This window comes from Fukomys damarensis, unplaced genomic scaffold, assembly GCF_012274545.1.
Source record: "Fukomys damarensis isolate Sample0158 unplaced genomic scaffold, DMR_v1.0_HiC HiC_scaffold_19, whole genome shotgun sequence".
Taxonomy (NCBI): Eukaryota; Metazoa; Chordata; class Mammalia; order Rodentia; family Bathyergidae; genus Fukomys; species Fukomys damarensis.
This window is the reverse complement of record NW_022900931.1, coordinates 33,063,856-33,081,733: the sequence shown is the minus strand read 5'-3', so window position 1 is coordinate 33,081,733 and position 17,878 is coordinate 33,063,856. Positions and strand designations below refer to the sequence as shown.

The 17,878-nt window shown below is 34.9% G+C and overlaps 1 protein-coding gene across 2 annotated transcripts in view; it reads left to right on the top strand.

Moving 5' to 3' along the window:
- Positions 1 to 17,878, top strand: part of Kif5b (kinesin family member 5B) — a 52,427-nt gene that overhangs the window by 993 nt on the left and 33,556 nt on the right. For both annotated transcript variants that reach the window (XM_010621318.3, XM_010621319.1), the window contains exons 2-5: positions 5,923 to 6,010; positions 13,967 to 14,040; positions 14,961 to 15,065; positions 16,015 to 16,063. In XM_010621318.3, coding sequence (XP_010619620.1) covers positions 5,923 to 6,010; positions 13,967 to 14,040; positions 14,961 to 15,065; positions 16,015 to 16,063 — 316 coding nt within the window. The remainder of the gene's footprint in view (positions 1 to 5,922; positions 6,011 to 13,966; positions 14,041 to 14,960; positions 15,066 to 16,014; positions 16,064 to 17,878) is intronic.

Here is a 17,878-nt window from a genome sequence, read left to right as displayed (position 1 = left end):
TGGAACTCGCTATTGTAGCCAGGCTGATCTCCCAACTCAGCGATCTTCCTGCTTCAGTCTCCTGAGTGCTGGGATTACAGGTGTGCGGCACCACGCCCAGCATGATGCAACTTTCTACATTGTTATCAGGGCACAAAATTTTAGTATGTTAACTTGTGTTTAATGAAATCATATTTAGTTTATTATTGAGGCTGCTTAATTTGGAAATGGGGCAGAGAAGTCACAGGGGATGGGGGCTTTGATGATGGCAAGCACTAACATACAAGGCGGGACTTGTCTTGAGTGGTAGTGTGACCAGTTTCCAGAGTTCACATCTAGAAAATGAATGTGTTAGCTCCTCATCTTCTTGATAGGCTTTGGCAGAAAATCATTAGATCAGTAATAACTGCCAGCTACTGTGTGAAGTCTGTCAGGCCGGTCCTTTGTTAACCAGTCCTCCAGAGAAATTCTTGGTATAAATGACATCATAGCAAGGTGAAGTTAGGCACAATGATTTCCTTTTCCTGTAGGGGAGAGTATGTTGTACATGGAATCAGAGGAAGCTTGCAACAACTAGTTTAGTTGTCAAACTTGAGGCTATTTGTTTCTTAAGAGTTTTTGTGATGATTCAGCTTTAGCAACAGCTTACACAAAAGACTTTTTCTGTTTCGTTTATATAGTAGTAAGATTGTCTTATTTCTCCAGGTTTTTTTTTTTTGTATATTTAAACAACTCTGTGAATGTCATTACGATTCCTTTTGTTGAAATTCTGCAAATAAGACAAAATAAAAAATACCTCAAAGAAGTAATTATAGGAGACATACTGTTTCCTTTGGAAAAAAGTTACTATGAATGCTGTTAAAATTTCTTTAGTAATGGAAATAAATTTAGCTTATAATATTAAAAATAATGGATAGGTGAATCAATAATAGTTGTCCTTTAGGTAAACTTGTATTTTAGTCTGATTTTTACAAAAACTATAAGTAAAAATATATTAAACTGAGTGACACAGCCTTTAAGATGTGTTTAATTCTTGAGAACATGTTAATTTTTTTTCAGAAACTAATATTGTAGTTTTATTAATCATGCTGGGGTCTTATATTTCTTTCGAGTTTTTTAAATGAATTTTACTTTGAAAGGTTGTTTGGGAATTCATAAGGGCAGTGAGGACAAAATTAGAAAATCTCTGGAAAAATTATCTATTGCTTTATTTCATTTGTTTTACTGGTTCTAACCTGATACAGAATAAATGGTTTAGGAGAGAATTGCAGCAATGCAGCATTTAAAACTAAGTTGTCTTAAAACATAATTTAAGAACGTATGTGGTCATCTAGTTAAATAAAAATTTAAAACATAGTTTATAATGTTACTGAATTATCAGCGTAATCGGTGTTTGTGGAGAAAATTTTTAAGGATTCTAATTTTCTTGTAGGTTGTTTTAATACTTTGTTAAATTTCTTTCCTATTACTCATACAAGAGGTGATTTTAACAAGCCTTTTGAAAGAAAAGAAAATTGATTCTGTGTCCACTTGCGCATCATATAAATAGAATGTGTTCATTTTTCTGATTAAGTATCTTTGCTAATCTAGCTCCCTACATGGTGTACTGAAGAGCTACCAGAACCAAAAAGAAGCTGCTGCAGTTCTGTGAAATTGGAGAATAAAATTAGATTATCTTGCCCGTTTCCTCACCTTAAAGTAAAACATGAGTTCCCCTTTCAAGTCAGAGATTCGGTGTTTGAACATTTCTTCATTTTGAGTGAAAAGTAAAAATACAGGGAGCTATCATCACATACCTTTATAATTTTGGAATGTTAGTGCAGAACCAGTGTCTAAGGAATATCTGATATGATACAGTCCTGTGGGATCTGGAAAGATCACTGTTCAGAATTTTAGACAAAAGCATATCCCTCAGAAGGGTGCCCTTCGTTACCAAATTTGGTGTTCAAGTCTGGTCTGTCCAGACTCAAAAAAGTATCACTTTCACTTAAGAAATCTAAGGTATGATTGCAGTGCAGATAAACTTTATTCCTATTTGATTTGTCCCCTTGAAGCCTAAGGCAGATATGAATGCATCTTGTGACTTAGTTTGTAAAAACTTAGTACCTTTGAAGATGCATAATGTTTATTTCAAGAACCAAGTTTTTAAAATATATTCAGAAGTTTAGTTTTCCTTTGTTTAATTATTTTGAAAGATTAAATTGCACCGTAATTATAGACCATTAAAATTTTTGTTTCCCAGAATCCTTTTTTAAATTTATTTATTTTTCCCAAACTGGGGATTAAACTCAGGACCTTGCACTTTCAAGGCAGGCAGTGTCACCACTGAACTAAATCCCCTGGCCCTATTTCACAGAATCTTGATTTTCATTACAGAAATCCAGGAGCAGTTAGGAACTAGATCCTTAATCAAAATATTTACTTTACTTCATAAAATAAAAATTTAGTTTTGCAATTAAGATGACTACTTGTTAACATGAATACTTAGCATTAATTTAATAATTATGTAACTCAAAAAAATATCACTCAGCCCAAACTTTATGTTTGTGTTGCCTTTTAATCATTGCCATTCACATTATTTTAGTAAGGTTGTGGTAGTAGTTTTGCCTGTTTGCTGTGAGATGGTGCTAGAGTAAACAGTTGGATTAAGTTCTTTTGAGGCAGGCTTTACTATTGCCCATTACTGTTGTGGTATCTTTGTAAATGGTTTAGGAGTGTTGTTTGTTATTGACGTGAGCATTGACATAAAGCCTAGTAGGTCGTGTTCTTTAAATGTTTGTTTCAATAGGATTTTATTATTTAATTTACTTTGGAGGAAGATTTGTCTTAATACTTTCACCTGTTTTCTATTATGTAAGCAAGAATAGAATTAATCATTAATTTTTGCTTTCATACCATTTTTATGCATCTTTTAATAAATGTATATTTGAGCTAGTTGCAATCTCTTCTTTACCAGATCAAGGCTGGCTCCATGAGCTCAGTATTCACAGCTGTATCCAGCCTTATTCTTTGTTACTCTTTGGACTCTATAGCCTGTACTGGTTAAATATTATTTCCAAAATTGTATTACTTATCCATAATATCTTACAGTTACTGAATAAGGATTTGCTGGTTAAATGAGAGGAAATTACTTTTTTTTAATATAAAAACTATTTGTGTGGTTTATCTGTGGATGGTGTTTGATTGTATGCATTTGTTTTTGGAATACTATAAATATTTTGTATATTCAGTAAAATAAGATGGTCATTTTTTTAATCACACCTGTAAATTTGAATGTTAATACATCAGTGGGATTTTAGAAAAAGTATACTTATGTGTATGTCATGGTTAATTGGATATTGATGACATTTTAAATACATGCCAAAACGAAATCATCTTATTACAGTATGTCCATCCGTCAGGAATTCTTCTAGCTGCAGAGGAAATCAAACAAATAATAATGGTTCAAATAAATAAGGGGTTATCTTTCTCACATAGCTAAAAAACGTTACTGTTACTACTTCTAGGACCCGAACTCTTTTATATTCAGTCCTTGTTAGCTGTTGATTTTGCATTATCATACTTGTCCTGATGTGGGTACTTAGCGTCTCATTGGGAATGGCTTTGGATGGCCCTTTAAGGAGTCTTTCCTTTGTTTTAACCGTTAATTCAAGTTTTGGGAAGTTACAAGAGAGTTTCTTAAAAAGCTGTGTTTCTTTTTTGTTTTTTTTTTCAGTTAAGATCTAGGAAGCATAATTATAAGGGGCTTTTGGGTGGGGTGTCATGATTTTTTTGTTTTGTTTTGGAGCTCGGATTCCTTTCCTTTAGAAGAAACTACTTATCAGCCAGATATGCAAATGTATAGAACTGCCTGCTCTCTCTTATCTCTAGATGCTCACTCTCCTAGATTATTAGGTTTTTCATCATTAGCATTTAAACTTGTTTCCATCTTTAAAAAAAAAAATCTTTCTCAGACTCATGACCAAATTTTTTGCTTTACTTTATTTTTGTTTTTTGTTTTTTACCAAGTACAATCTGACCTTTGCCTTTGGATACTTATCAGTTTTGTCTTGACCTCACTGTTCTGTTTTTCCCTTGTTGTTACGTTATTACATGGATACCATATTCTGATTTTTTTTCATTCTATGCCTCTGGCTTCTTAGACCATATCAGTAGTTGTCCAAGACTGGTTTAGGGAGTCGCCAAGATGTTTTCAGGAATATTCACAAAGCTCACACTACTTTCAAAGTAAGATACTATTTTCCTTTTTTAAACATTTGCATTTTGTTCTTGTATTTTAAATTTAACATCTTCAGTTTCTTGAATGCTATTAGCTCCTTTCTGCCTTGGGGTTTTTAAATCCTGTTCTTAAATCCTAAACTCCTTTCCTACACTAACCTCCACTCCTTCATGACTAGTATGAAGAGAGTGATAGTGAATTAGGCACTGCTAATTCTTTGGCTTTTAAACATTTCTTTTTGGCTTTTTTGAGATATGGTCTCACTTTGTAGTGCAGGCTGGCCTTGAACTCCTAATGAGCCTCCTGCCTCAGCCTCCCAAATGCTAGAATTACAGGCATGCACCATCACACCCAGATTTTAAACATTTCTTAAACATCCCTTTTTACAAGAGTATTTTCCTGACACTTTATGTTCTCCTCTAGACGCAGGTTCTTTTATATCTTCTCACAGCATTGTCGTAGCATGAGTCAGAATTCTAGACACTTTTTGGCTAATGTCTGCCCTGCTGTTAACTTAAGTTCCACTAAAGCAGGAGTGAATCTGTCTTGGTCATCATTCTTGTGTGTTAAACAGCTGTTGTAGTAAACTGAAAGGCTGGATGTAATACTGAAAACAGGCCTGAACTTTAATTTATCATTAATTAATTTTGTTTCTGTCAAAGTGTTCCCTTGTCTACACAATAATATTAGTATTGAAAACGGAGTCTCCGGGCTGGGGATTTCGCTCAGTGTTCTATCACCTGCCTTGCAAGTACAAGGACCCGAGTTCAATCCCCAGTACAACAAACAACAGTCTCCATACTAGAGTAGGCACTCTGTTTTTAAAAATTCGCTCAGCAATGTCTTAGTGGGAACCACAGTAATGATACATATAATTACTGTAATAGATCATGGAAATACCACAGAGACTAAAGCAAGTATTTTTATTTTTGTGGAGTTTAGTCTAATGGATTTGTTCATGAGTCCTTCCCTTCCAAAAGATAAAATGATGCGAAATGATGCATGCTTGGTATATTCTTTTAAAGGTATATCTGTGATAGCATATTTTAAGAAGTTTAGAAATAACCATTCACTTTTAGTTTGTTAATTGGATCACTTCTGTTATTGTTTTTTTCAAGTATTTTTATTTTTGTGGAGTTTAGTCTAATGGATTTGTTCATGAGTCCTTCCCTTCCAAAAGATAAAATGATGCGAAATGATGCATGCTTGGTATATTCTTTTAAAGGTATATCTGTGATAGCATATTTTAAGAAGTTTAGAAATAACCATTCACTTTTAGTTTGTTAATTGGATCACTTCTGTTATTGTTTTTTTCAGTCCAAGCCAGGCTCAGTGTTCTATCACCTGCCTTGCAAGTACAAGGACCTGAGTTCGATCCCCAGTACAACAACAAACAACAGTCTCCATACTAGAGTAGGCACTCTGTTTTTAAAAATTCACTCAGCAATGTCTTAGTGGGAACCACAGTAATGATACATATAATTACTGTAATAGATCATGGAGATACCACAGAGACTAAAGCAAGTATTTTTATTTTTGTGGAGTTTAGTCTAAAGGATTTGTTCATGAGTCCTTCCCTTCCAAAAGATAAAATGATACGAAATGATGCATGCTTGGTATATTCTTTTAAAGGTATATCTGTGATAGCATATTTTAAGGAGTTTAGAAATAACCATTCACTTTTAGTTTGTTAATTGGATCACTTCTGTTATTGTTTTTTTCAGTCCAAGCCCTATGCATTTGATCGGGTATTCCAGTCAAGCACATCTCAAGAGCAAGTATACAATGACTGTGCAAAGAAGATTGTTAAAGGTAAATATATTTAACTGCTGAACTTAGTTTACTTACTGTCCCAGAAATAAATAAAATTTAGTTGGTAACATTTCATACTTAACATTGAATGCCTGATTTAAATTAATTGCAAAACAAAGTTTAGTTAATAAAATCATCAAATGCAGTTCTTAACATACTGTATTGCTCAAATATTATGCCTGATTATATACAGTACCCAAAGAAGAGTGCTGATTGGAATTAGGTCACAGGCTTATTCTTTTTTTTTTCCATTAAGTTTATTGGTACATTTAGGTATACAGTACAGTTACATTCATCATTGGGATCTTGTACCTTTCTTTACATGATGTATCTCAGTTCTTATTTTTTCCCCATTCCCCTATCCTCCTGTTACCCCCTCCACCCTTCCCTTTTTACAAAGTATAGTCTTATTCTTGTTTTTGTTTTTTTTGGTACGAGGGATCGAAGTACAGGCTTATTCTTTAAAGATGCATTTCTGTTGCATATTCCTAGGAAAGTTTCCAAAGTAGAAATTCTATGAATAGAACAGTATAAGAATGAAAATAAAATAGCTAGACCAGTTTATGAAAAGTAGTAAAAAATGGCAGCCTAGAATTCTTCCACCCCATTGTTCTTTCTTCCCAAAAGATTTATCTTGGAATCAACAGAGAAACCTTTGAGGAATTTAAAAGGGGTTGCCAAGGGTGAGAAAAGTAATGTATGGTCTAGTTATCATTAACTAACATTAGGCTGTTTTTTAATTTTGTGTTTTCTAAAACCATAGAAATCTAGTCCTGAGAGAGTGCTAAGTGACTATCTGGAATTATTTTCCAGTTATGATACAGATTTCTTTTTATCAAAGGCAAATCTTACAGTTAAGTAGCTACTTCTTATTATAATCCATTTTTTGGCTGTTTGGGTGTCTTAAAAGTTTTTCTTAGGTTGAAGCAAAAATCTTTTTTTATGGCATTTATCAGATTAAAGGGCTTTTGAGATTCCATATAAAAGTGAATGGGCTAGGAGGTAAGTAGGAGCACAGATAATTCATCCTGGTAACAGAATAGAAAATAGAGTTTATGGATAGAAGTAAGTGTGATAGAGGGAAAATGTGAACACTTTTAAATGTTAATTTCATATTGTCTTAATACAAGAATCAGAATCACCACAAAGAGTGAAGAAGAGGAAGAGTTTCTAGGAAAAGGTATGAAATGGACAAATTGGGGCAGTGACAGTATTGCCAAGCAACATTAAGGGTCAGCTTTTAGTTAGCTGCCAGAGAGTTAAATTTATCTATTTTGAGTTTGGCCTGGCAAGGGAATTGAGGATATTGTCAAGGGAGTGATTATAATGGCAAGCTGTGGAACCTAAGGTGGGAAGTTTCAGAAACAAGGACATGACAGAGGCCGAAGGGCAACGAAAAAAAGATAGATAGTGGTTTATACATCTCAGCGAGGGTAAAGGTTCATTGGAATCAGCACTGAAAAGAGTAATAGAAGGTGAATATTTAAATTTGAAATTTTGGAGGCAGGGTAGTTAGTAATGAAAATATCAGAATCTCCTCACAGAGTTGACATCTGTAAACGGATACCATTGTAGAAAAACTTAGGTCAAGAATCTGAGAGGCTAGAGTGTTTTTGTGAGGATGTCTACTACATGGACTTTTAAACCATCAAGAATTACAACAGAAATGCATGGTGAGAGACAGTGAGCTTTATGTTGATGTCATAAAATGAGAGGGGTTGAGATTCTATAACAGACTGCAACAAAAAATAGTGTCAAATAGTTTTCCAAATGGATCTTTACAGAGCATAGTTATTTTCTCTGATTGTGGCATACTTTTGTCATCAGTGCAGTTAAAAATTACATTAGATTTTTAAGTGAGTAATTGATTCATAAACTAACAGGCAGTTTAAACCTCTTTATACTCTCACATTGGGTGTGAGCCTTGTAGATTCTATTGTCATTTTAGTTTTGTGGTTTTACTAGGGATCTATTACTAGCTGTGAGCATGTTTGATAAGTCTATAATGGTGTTGAGTCATTTATAATAAAATGCTTAATGGGTCCTGATCATTGGTCTTCCTTTTTTTTTTTTTAATACCAGAACATTTATTGGTACATTTTAGATAGCCATAATAGTAACACTTATCATAGGGAATTTGTACCTGTACACAATACCTCCTTGTCTCTTCTTTTCCCACTCCCCATCTCCTCGTAAGCCCCCTTCCCCTCCCTGTAGCCTTCTAAAAATGGAATAAGATGTTGGCAGTTAATTAAAGTTCACTGGGACTTTAGTCTGTTTCAGAGCCTCTTATACAGTCGTCTGGTTCTTAGTTTGTGAGCATACCCATAAAATAATGATGAAAAACTTGGATCCTCTTATGAAATCATGGTGCACAATTCTGGTGTTTTCCAAAAATACCAGATGAATGTCCCTAGTCAAAGAGGAAATAAAAATATATTTTCTTTGGTGAAATTTTGGTATGTTTGTCTGTAGTTGCATAATTTTATTTTTCCAGTTTTGAAAATGAGTATAATCATTTGCAAATAACCAGGCATGGTAATGCATGCCTATAATCCCAGCACTCAGGAGGCTGAGGCAGGTGGATCAACATGAGTTCAAGACCAGCCTGAGCTACATAGCAAGACTATGTTTCAAAAAAAAATGTTTTTAATTATCTAGTGTAGCTGGGAGATTTTTAATCCTGGCATGTAATTTTCTTTATAACTAAAGGCTTGGACTTATTTCAGGCCTGCTTTTTGCTGTTACCCTACTCATACCAGCCTGAAAGTCTCTCTCAACAGTGTTTTATTCTTTTCTCTTTTGAGGAACATGTTTATGGAAGATGGTAATAAAATAAAAATAGTTTTGTCAGTTAATAATCTACCATCTTTCTTAAGCAGTGCAAGTTTATTCATTCAGTATTTTTCATCTGAATATGGCTTTCAAAGCTCTTTTTTAGGGCCTTAGTTTTATTTTATTTTGCTTTTTAAAACATCCTGGGTGTATACCTTTCTCATACTATTCTGGTGATTTTTATCTCTTGAAATCCTTACTTAATAGTCTTAATAGCTCATGCCTCCTTTCTCAGAACTCTTTGAAATCTGTTTTTCTGGATAGCTAGGGTACCTGTTAATACTTTTGTTCTGTTTTACTGCTGCTTTTACACGTGTGTGTTGTGTTACATAGTTCAGGCTGGCCTTGAGCTCACTCTCTATAGCCCAGCCCAGGCTAACCTTGAACCACTGCTGAATCCTCTGCCCAGCAGTCTGAGTGCTAGAAGTACAGTCATGTGTCAACCATGCCTGACACTACTGTTTATATTTCTGAGATGATACCATTTATTTCTTGAAATTCCCTTCTTTTCTTAAAATTTTAGTACCTTCTACTTTACCAGGTTGTTCCTGCCTTGCTGTTTAGACCTGAGTGTAGGACATAGTTCCCTTCTTTGCAGTATAATTAAGAATATAGACTTAAAGCTAGACATCATGATATATGGTGAGTTTCAGGTCAGTCTAGACTACATAGTGAAACTTATCTCCAAAGAAGGAGTATAGGATTCGAAATCTGCCTAGATTGAAGTCTAGGCTGTCACTTTCTACCTGTGTGACTTTTGATGAAGATACCTTAACTAAGTCTCCATTTTTTCCTCAGCAAATAGGGAGAATTGTGAAGTTTTAAGCATGCAGCAAATGTTAGCTATTAAATCTGCTGTCATTGTATCTGGGAGAAACTTATATCTAAAATATTTCAACTGTATGAAGTTAAGACCAGCCAGGTATAGAAGAAAAGGTTTCTTTCACCGTCTCTTTTTTCCTTTTATCTGCCAGGTTTGTAATTTATATCAGGACAATATAAATTGGCTGTGACTTCTTTTGTTTTCACCCAGAAACTCTTACTATTTTAGTTATCAATCAATACACAGATCTAGAGAGAGATGATATGGGAGTAGGTGATGGGTGCCTAGAGAAGTGTAGAACAGGAAGCCAGTTAACTATATGGCAGAGGATGTAGCTCAGTGAGAAGGCCCTGGCATCAGTCCCTAGTACTACCACAAAAGGGGGGAGAGGTAGTTGTCACTTCTTTAATGTCTGTTATATGTCAGGCCCTCATAGATTTCCTAGTTTCCCACTGTGAAGTCCTGACCTGAACTGTCTGCCACTGTATTCACCTTTTTGGTTTTTCTCCATGTAGGATGCCATATATTTACTTGACTTAATAGGGTTTTGTGAGGATTTATTATATTAATACATGGAAGATGGTTACAGCCTGGCATATTGTAAGCTTAGATCACAGCAACAATAATCTTACATGTTGACGTCTAATTCTCACAGGTAAACAGATGTTTTGCTGACGAAGCTAAAATTCAGAGAGATTAAGTGCCTTAGAAGGTGGTGACATATTTCACTAGAGAAGTAATACTGATCCATTGTTGTCTGACTCTTTCTCAAAAGAACAAAAGTATATTTTAAAAGAGGAAGGAAGCTTGAGAAAGATGTTAGTGATGATGATGATAATGTTCATTCAGGCATTTAAATTCTTACCAAATGGTGTTGTCTTAGCAGTATAGAAAGATGTTAGTGATGATGATGATGATAATGTTCATTCAGGCATTTAAATTCTTACCAAATGGTGTTGTCTTAGCAGTTAAACGCAGTCCTGACCCCCAGGACTTCACAGGCTATGAAGAAATGAACAGTTCAACACTCAGGTAGAACTGTGATGAAATGGAGATACAGTACTATAAGAACACAGGATGAACTGTTTCCTTGCCCGTATTTATTTAGGGCACATTGTGGAGTTAGGTTAGAAGAAGGAGTCAAACCTGTAGTCTTAAACGGTACAGAAAGAGCAGGAAGGAGAAGCAAAGGGTCTTCTGAGCAGTGAGGAGACCTGGCCTTAGGCGCCATGCCCATGTGAAAAGCGTGAATTGCATGTGTGGGAATAGCATGCCTTTGTGGTATGACTTGAGGTTGAACCATGTGAAACTGTTAGATTTGACCACATTGCCAACAAAAACAGCAGTGTGAGGAGGGGAAGGATGGGGGATGGAGCAGAAGAAAGTAAAAAAGAGCTAGGTCAGAATACCTCATCTTATCTTTACAGATGTGTATTGTCTAAGGTTTTCAAACAAGTATTGTTTGGATGTTTGAGATGATACATAGTTAAGATATCTGCATTTCTTTGTAGGTTTTACCTAAAAGGAAAAAAATGTAAAATACCAAGCTCTAGTTAGTGATACATGTGTGCTGAAGCATTTAGGTACAAGTGTGCTGAAGTGTACTGATGTCTGCAGTTTACTCTGAAATGCATTTCTAAAGAAAGGTAGATAGAAGGATGGGTAGATACATGATTAATACAAACATTAAAGTAATAGAGATGTTAAATTTTTATAATAAAATATGTGGCATGACATCGCTGTAGAAAACAAAGTTAGGAATAACTTTGAAAACGGAGCAAGTGATTACTGTTGGTTCTTCATATCCACAGATTCTGCATCTAGTCTCACATCAGAAATACTCGAAGAAGCCTGCATGGTGGTGCAGACTTGTAATCCCAGCTCTTAGGGGGGCTAAGGCAGGAAGATTATAAGAACGGCTCACCCTTGGCAATTTAGAAATTCATTGATACCCATCTCAGTTTTATGAAGTGGGCAGGATGGGGGGTTAAGGATGCAGTTAAGTGTGAAGGCCCTGGGTTCATTTCCCAGTACTGCAAAAACAAGACAAAAACTGAAGAAAGGTTGTATGCACACTAAACACGTACGTGCTTTTTCTTCTCATTATTCCCTAAACAATACATGAGTTATTTATATAGCACCTGCACTGTGAAAGACATTACAAATCTAAAGATTTATGGGAGGATGTACATAGATAAAAGTTATTTGTAAAAACTCCAATTTTGTGTAACATGCCTAAGTATCTGTGGGTTCTGATAGTTGTCGAGGTTCCTGGAACCAATCTTTGTATATGGAGATGGATGGCTTTGTTTCTAATTGATAAAATGCTATTACTTCGGTGATACATGGCTCTCTAGAAACCACTTTATTAGTAGTATCTCCTATATCCAAAGCAGAGCTCTTAGAACTTGTATAGTAGATGCTCACTAAAATTTGCAGTGTTGCATATTCCATAATCTTTTTTTTTTTTTTTTTTTCTGGGGATCGAACTCAGGTCCTTGGGCTTGTAAGGCAGGCAGCAGAAATGCTGAGCTAAATCCCCGGCCCTCCATAATCTTTTTAATCATGTAAAATTTAAAGTTCTGCTTGATGTTTTCTTTTTTTTGTTGTTATTTTGTTTTTTTGGAGACAGGGTCTCACTATGTAGTTCAGACTGCCCTGGAACTCACTGTGGAGCCGAGGCAGGCTGGTCTTGAACTCACAGTGATCCTCCTGCCTCTCAGCCTCCCGAGTGCTGGGATTACAGGTGTGCACCACTACGCCCAGTTTCACATGTTACATGGATGTACTTAATGGCCTCGCAGTGCTATATAGTTTCACCTAGTACAAGTGATTCACCAACAAAAAACTTACTATTGTAATGGCGAGGTAATTGGGTAATACTGTGTGATAGGATCTCTTAAAGATCCAACAAAATTTTGAATTGTATGCTTAGATTTTATGTGATTGATTAAAATATCTTAAGCAGAAAATGGCATAGATCTGTTGAGAATGGTTTTATATAAAGGAAGTGAATTGGAATAGGGCTAGTAATTTTTTCCAGATGATTTCTTCAGAATTGCTGGCAAAGGTTTTGCAATCCCATCTATTGTATCTGTGATTCTTGAAATGATTTTGCTTCCCTTAAGAAAAGATTTTGGAGGAAAGTGCTAAATTTGTAGTCTCTTAAAAGTCTTCCTAGGGAAGTAGTTAAGTGATGATGTCTACTTTTTCTCATTAATAAACATTTCTTGTAGGAAATTTATTATCTAGTTGGATATGTTGAGATTTTTTTCTTTTTCTTCTCTTTTTCTGGTACCCGGGATCAAACTGAGGACCTTGCGCTTGCATGGCAGGCACCGGCACCATTGAGCTAAATCCCCAGCCCTTCGTGCTTCCTTTTTAAAATAACCAATCTTAGTAAGGATTGACTCACTACTTTCTGCTGTTAAACCTCTGCTGTTACCAACGGCTACTATTTCATAATACCATTCTTGATATATTAAAAAAAAAAACAGGCAGAAAACCAGTAGTTTATCTTCTTTTTCATGCACATTCTTATACTTCCTTTGACATAATAAAGGAGGATACGCAAGTCTTACAGCGAATCTTAGGTTACACCAAGAGCTAGAAGAGATATTTTTTGCAATTTCCCAGGAACATTCTGATTTTGAGGGAGGACTGTATTATGCTTTGTGGGGATAAGAAGTCATTATTTTAACTACCAAGTAGTGCTGCTACTAAAAGCTAATTTATATTTCAATGTAGAAAATATTTTCTTTTAGGTCACTTGTAAAGCTTTGGAATTCATATGTAATGACATTTAAGATATACATTAATAAATGCTTGGTATAAGCAATGGAATTTACATTTTTAAAAATTGGCCTTGGGAAGTAATTGCTTAGATGGATCATCACTAAGCAATTACTATTAAGTGTATTATTTATATCCTTTAAAGTCTTTATAAATCATTTCTGTCCTCATCTTTTACTTTGATGGACTTTTATATTTTATAGAGAACATCTGAATCTCACCATCCTTCGCACCAAAAAAAAAATTTTTTTTTTGGTACCAGGGATTGAGCTTGGGACCTTCTGCTTGCAAAGCAGGTGGCAGAACCGCTGAGCTGAATCCCTGGCCCCACAAATATTTTAATATGTGTAATTCAGAATTCATGGGCCAGGAAAAGGGTTGTGTTTGTGAACTTTATTTTAGAATTATTTATACCTTACTGAGGTTAAACTTGACATTTTCCTTGAACATTCTTAAGTAACTTATGAATCTTGTTTAAAGAAAATATTCCTCTTATTTTCTCATAGATGTACTTGAAGGATACAATGGAACAATATTTGCATATGGACAGACATCCTCTGGGAAGACACACACGATGGAGGTAACATTTATAATCTGTCGTTCGATGTAGTTGGAGTGTAGACAAGACTGTCAGTATTAGAGACGATGTGGTGCTTAAGCACCTGTATTTGCGCTTTCTTGTGTGTGTGTGTGTGTGTGTTATACAAGTAACATGGTTGTAGGAACCTGATTAGTTACTGAGTTTGATCAGTAATGGGATAACCTGTATTTGAAGCTATATGACTTTGTCTAATAGGTTAACATAACCACAAAGTAATGAACATTTTAGAAGTAGTGTTTTCGTCACAGGAAAATTTGGATTCTAATGTGTTGTATGTTCTATTCAAGGTGATTAATTTTTTCCTCCATTCCTAGGTCCCTCCTCCCCTGAAATACCTACTATACTTCTCTGATAAGTGTTGCCACAATTTTAAGTGCCACTATTAATAATAGATGTGGCCTGTTCTGACTTTGCTTCCAGAAAACAGCCTGTGATCTGCCACAGCTACAGGGCTTTTATCATTTATCTAACTGTTCTCTATAAAGTACGTTGTAAACATGTTTTGGTGAAATGTCTCTTGCTCATTTGTATAAAGAAATAGAGAATGAAAACATTTCAAGCATTTGCATGGATTTAATTAGAAGTAGAAGGAACAATGCACATTTACGTAGAAAGAAACTGAAAGCTTTTTAGATATGTTCATTTTACAAGCCAAGATTAATATAAATCTAGTAAACAAGTAAAGAACTAAGATACATTGGTAAATCATGTAGTTGATGTACATTGTTAAGGAATAATAGCTGAATTGAGGTTTTTTGTTTGTTTGGTATTTGTAAAGATAAATACACTGAGAATTACAGTTCCTGTCCTCTACTGGTTGTCAGTTACAGATTGAAAGTTTTCATTTTTAATTCATGTTTTAGGATACAAGAAGTCTTATCTTTGTTTTTTCTGTATAGGGTAAGCTTCATGATCCGGAAGGCATGGGAATTATCCCAAGAATTGTGCAAGATATTTTTAATTATATTTACTCCATGGATGAAAATTTAGAATTTCATATTAAGGTAAATTCTGTGGGAAAAGATTCTGTGTTTTATTTTACACTTTATAATAATAATTTTTTTCCTAAAGTACAGTAATGCTGTTTGCTTTTCTTAAAATAATTTTTAAAAAATTACTTAATGGACAGATGGCAATCGAGAGATCTTTAAGGTTAGTGACCTTCACTGTTGTTCTGCCACTAGACAACGTTTAATAAGTTATAGTAAAATCCCTGGCTTTTCTGAATGAGTTCCATTCTGGGAAAACATTTATTAAGTTGGATTCATTCGTAGGTCCGACAAAGTCTTACACGCCCTGCTTCCCTGATTTGTTCACATATCTGAAAGCTTGCAGTTCAAATGTTGGTTAAGTCAGGGACTTAGCATATTGAAGTCTGTCCTTAGCTGCCTTCTCTGAAAGGTTTTGTTTTTTGTTGTTTGTTTGTTTGTTTTAGTGCAGAACTCCTATTACATTTTGTTTTGTTTTGGTACTTAGGACCTTGTGCTTGCCAGGCAGGCGGTGGCACCACTAAGCTACATCCCTGACCCAAAACTCCTCTATTACTATTAACTAGTCTTATTTTAGGGGAAGATATGAAATGGAAATTGTCTTTAACCTTATTAATTTAAACAGTTTAGCTAGTTTGTGTGTTTCCATTAAAATGTGAGCTATGCCTAATGTATCTGTGGTTCTTTCCTCAGTCTAGACCAGTGGGGGTGAACCTATGGCACTTATGCCATAGCAAAAGGTTCATCATCACTGTTCCAGTCAGTACCTGTCACTGTTTCACAGTAACCATAGGTATGCAGGCATCGCTATACTGAATACTGTCTTTGATTCTTTTAAGAATATTCTGAAGATTACTATAGCTGGATCAAAGGGTATATGAGCTTCGTTAAATATTTAATGAGTAAGTGAGTAAACTATTTTATAATTGAATGACGTGATCTTTTTTCCTTTTGTGTTCTTTAGGTTTCATATTTTGAAATATATCTGGATAAGATAAGGGACCTATTAGATGGTAAGTTAAATCTTGCTCTTTGAATTTTTTGTTTTGTTTTTCGAGTCACAGGGTCTCACTATATATCCCAGGCTGGCCTAGAACCCACCTCAGCCTCCAAGTGATGGGACTGCAGGCCTGCGTCACCACGTCTGACAGTCTTTGATCTTTTGAAGACAGTGTCTGTTGCTTTTTTTTAGTATTAGATGTGAGACCTTTTTTGTGTTTGTGTAATAGGTGTGAAATTAACAAATGGTAGGAATTGAGCATTTAAATTTAAATCTTTTGAAGTTTTAGTTGAGTACCTTTATTTTGTTAGTGTATATTTAGTAATACAGAATAATGGGTTTTATTTTATTGTATTGCTATCTGCGTATAAAATTGTTTGCTTTTCACCATTCCTTGTCCTTGTCCCTCTCCTTTCCCCATCCCCTACTCTCATAATAATGTATCTGTGGTTCTTTCCTCAGTCTAGACCGGTGGGGGTGAACCTATGGCACTTATGCCACAGCAAAAGGTTCATCATCACTGTTCCAGTCAGTACCTGTCACTGTTTCACAGTAACCATAGGTGTGCAGGCATTGCTGTACTGAATACTGTCTTTGATTCTTTTAAGAATATTCTGAAGATTACTATAGCTGGATCAAATGGTATATGAGCTTCGTTAAATATTTAATGAGTAAGTGAGTAAACTGTTTTATAATTGAATGACTTGATCTTTTTTCCTTTTGTGTTCTTTAGGTTTCATATTTTGAAATATATCTGGATAAGATAAGGGACCTATTAGATGGTAAGTTAAATCTTGCTCTTTGAATTTTTTGTTTTGTGTTTTGAGTCACAGGGTCTCACTATATATCCCAGGCTGGCCTAGAACCCACCTCAGCCTCCAAGTGATGGGACTGCAGGCCTGCGTCACCACGTCTGACAGTCTTTGATCTTTTGAAGACAGTGTCTGTTGCTTTTTTTTAGTATTAGATGTGAGACCTTTTTTGTGTTTGTGTAATAGGTGTGAAATTAACAAATGGTAGGAATTGAGCATTTAAATTTAAATCTTTTGAAGTTTTGGTTGAATACCTTTATTTTGTTAGTGTATATTTAGTAATACAAAATAATGGGTTTTATTTTATTGTATTGCTATCTGCGTATAAAATTGTTTGCTTTTCACCATTCATTGTCCTTGTCCCTCTCCTTTCCCCATCCCCTACTCTCATAGTTTACCTTCTACTTTCCTGTCGACTTTTTTCCCCTTATATTTCTTGAATAAGAGAAAACATGCCATATTTAGCTTTAAGTCTGGCTTATTCTGCTTAACATAGTGGTCTCTAATTCCACCCATTTTCCTGAAATGGTATAATTTTGTTCTTTATGGCTATATAATATTCTACTGTGTATATATACCACATAGCACATTAGGCATCTAGCCCATTTCCCCAGCTTAGCTATTATGATTGTGTCACAATAACTGGGAATGCAGGTATTGCTGTAGAATATTCTTTCTTTTGAAATACTCTGAAGAGTACTATAGCTGCATCAAATGATATCTGCACTAGCTTTTTGAGGAAATTTCATACAGATTTCCATTGTGGTTGTACTGGTTTATATTCCCACCAGCAGTGTAGAAGAGCTCCTTTTTCTCTGTATCCTCACTAGCATTTTTTTTTTTTCCCCCTGAAAGCCACTCTTACTGTTGTAAGAATATAGTTTTGATTTACATTTATTTCCTTAATGGCTAAAGATGTAGAACATTTTTTTCATATATTTACTAGACATTTGTATTTCTTTTGAAATGAAATGTTCAGTTCATTTACCATTTAATTTTTTATTTTTGGTATTAAT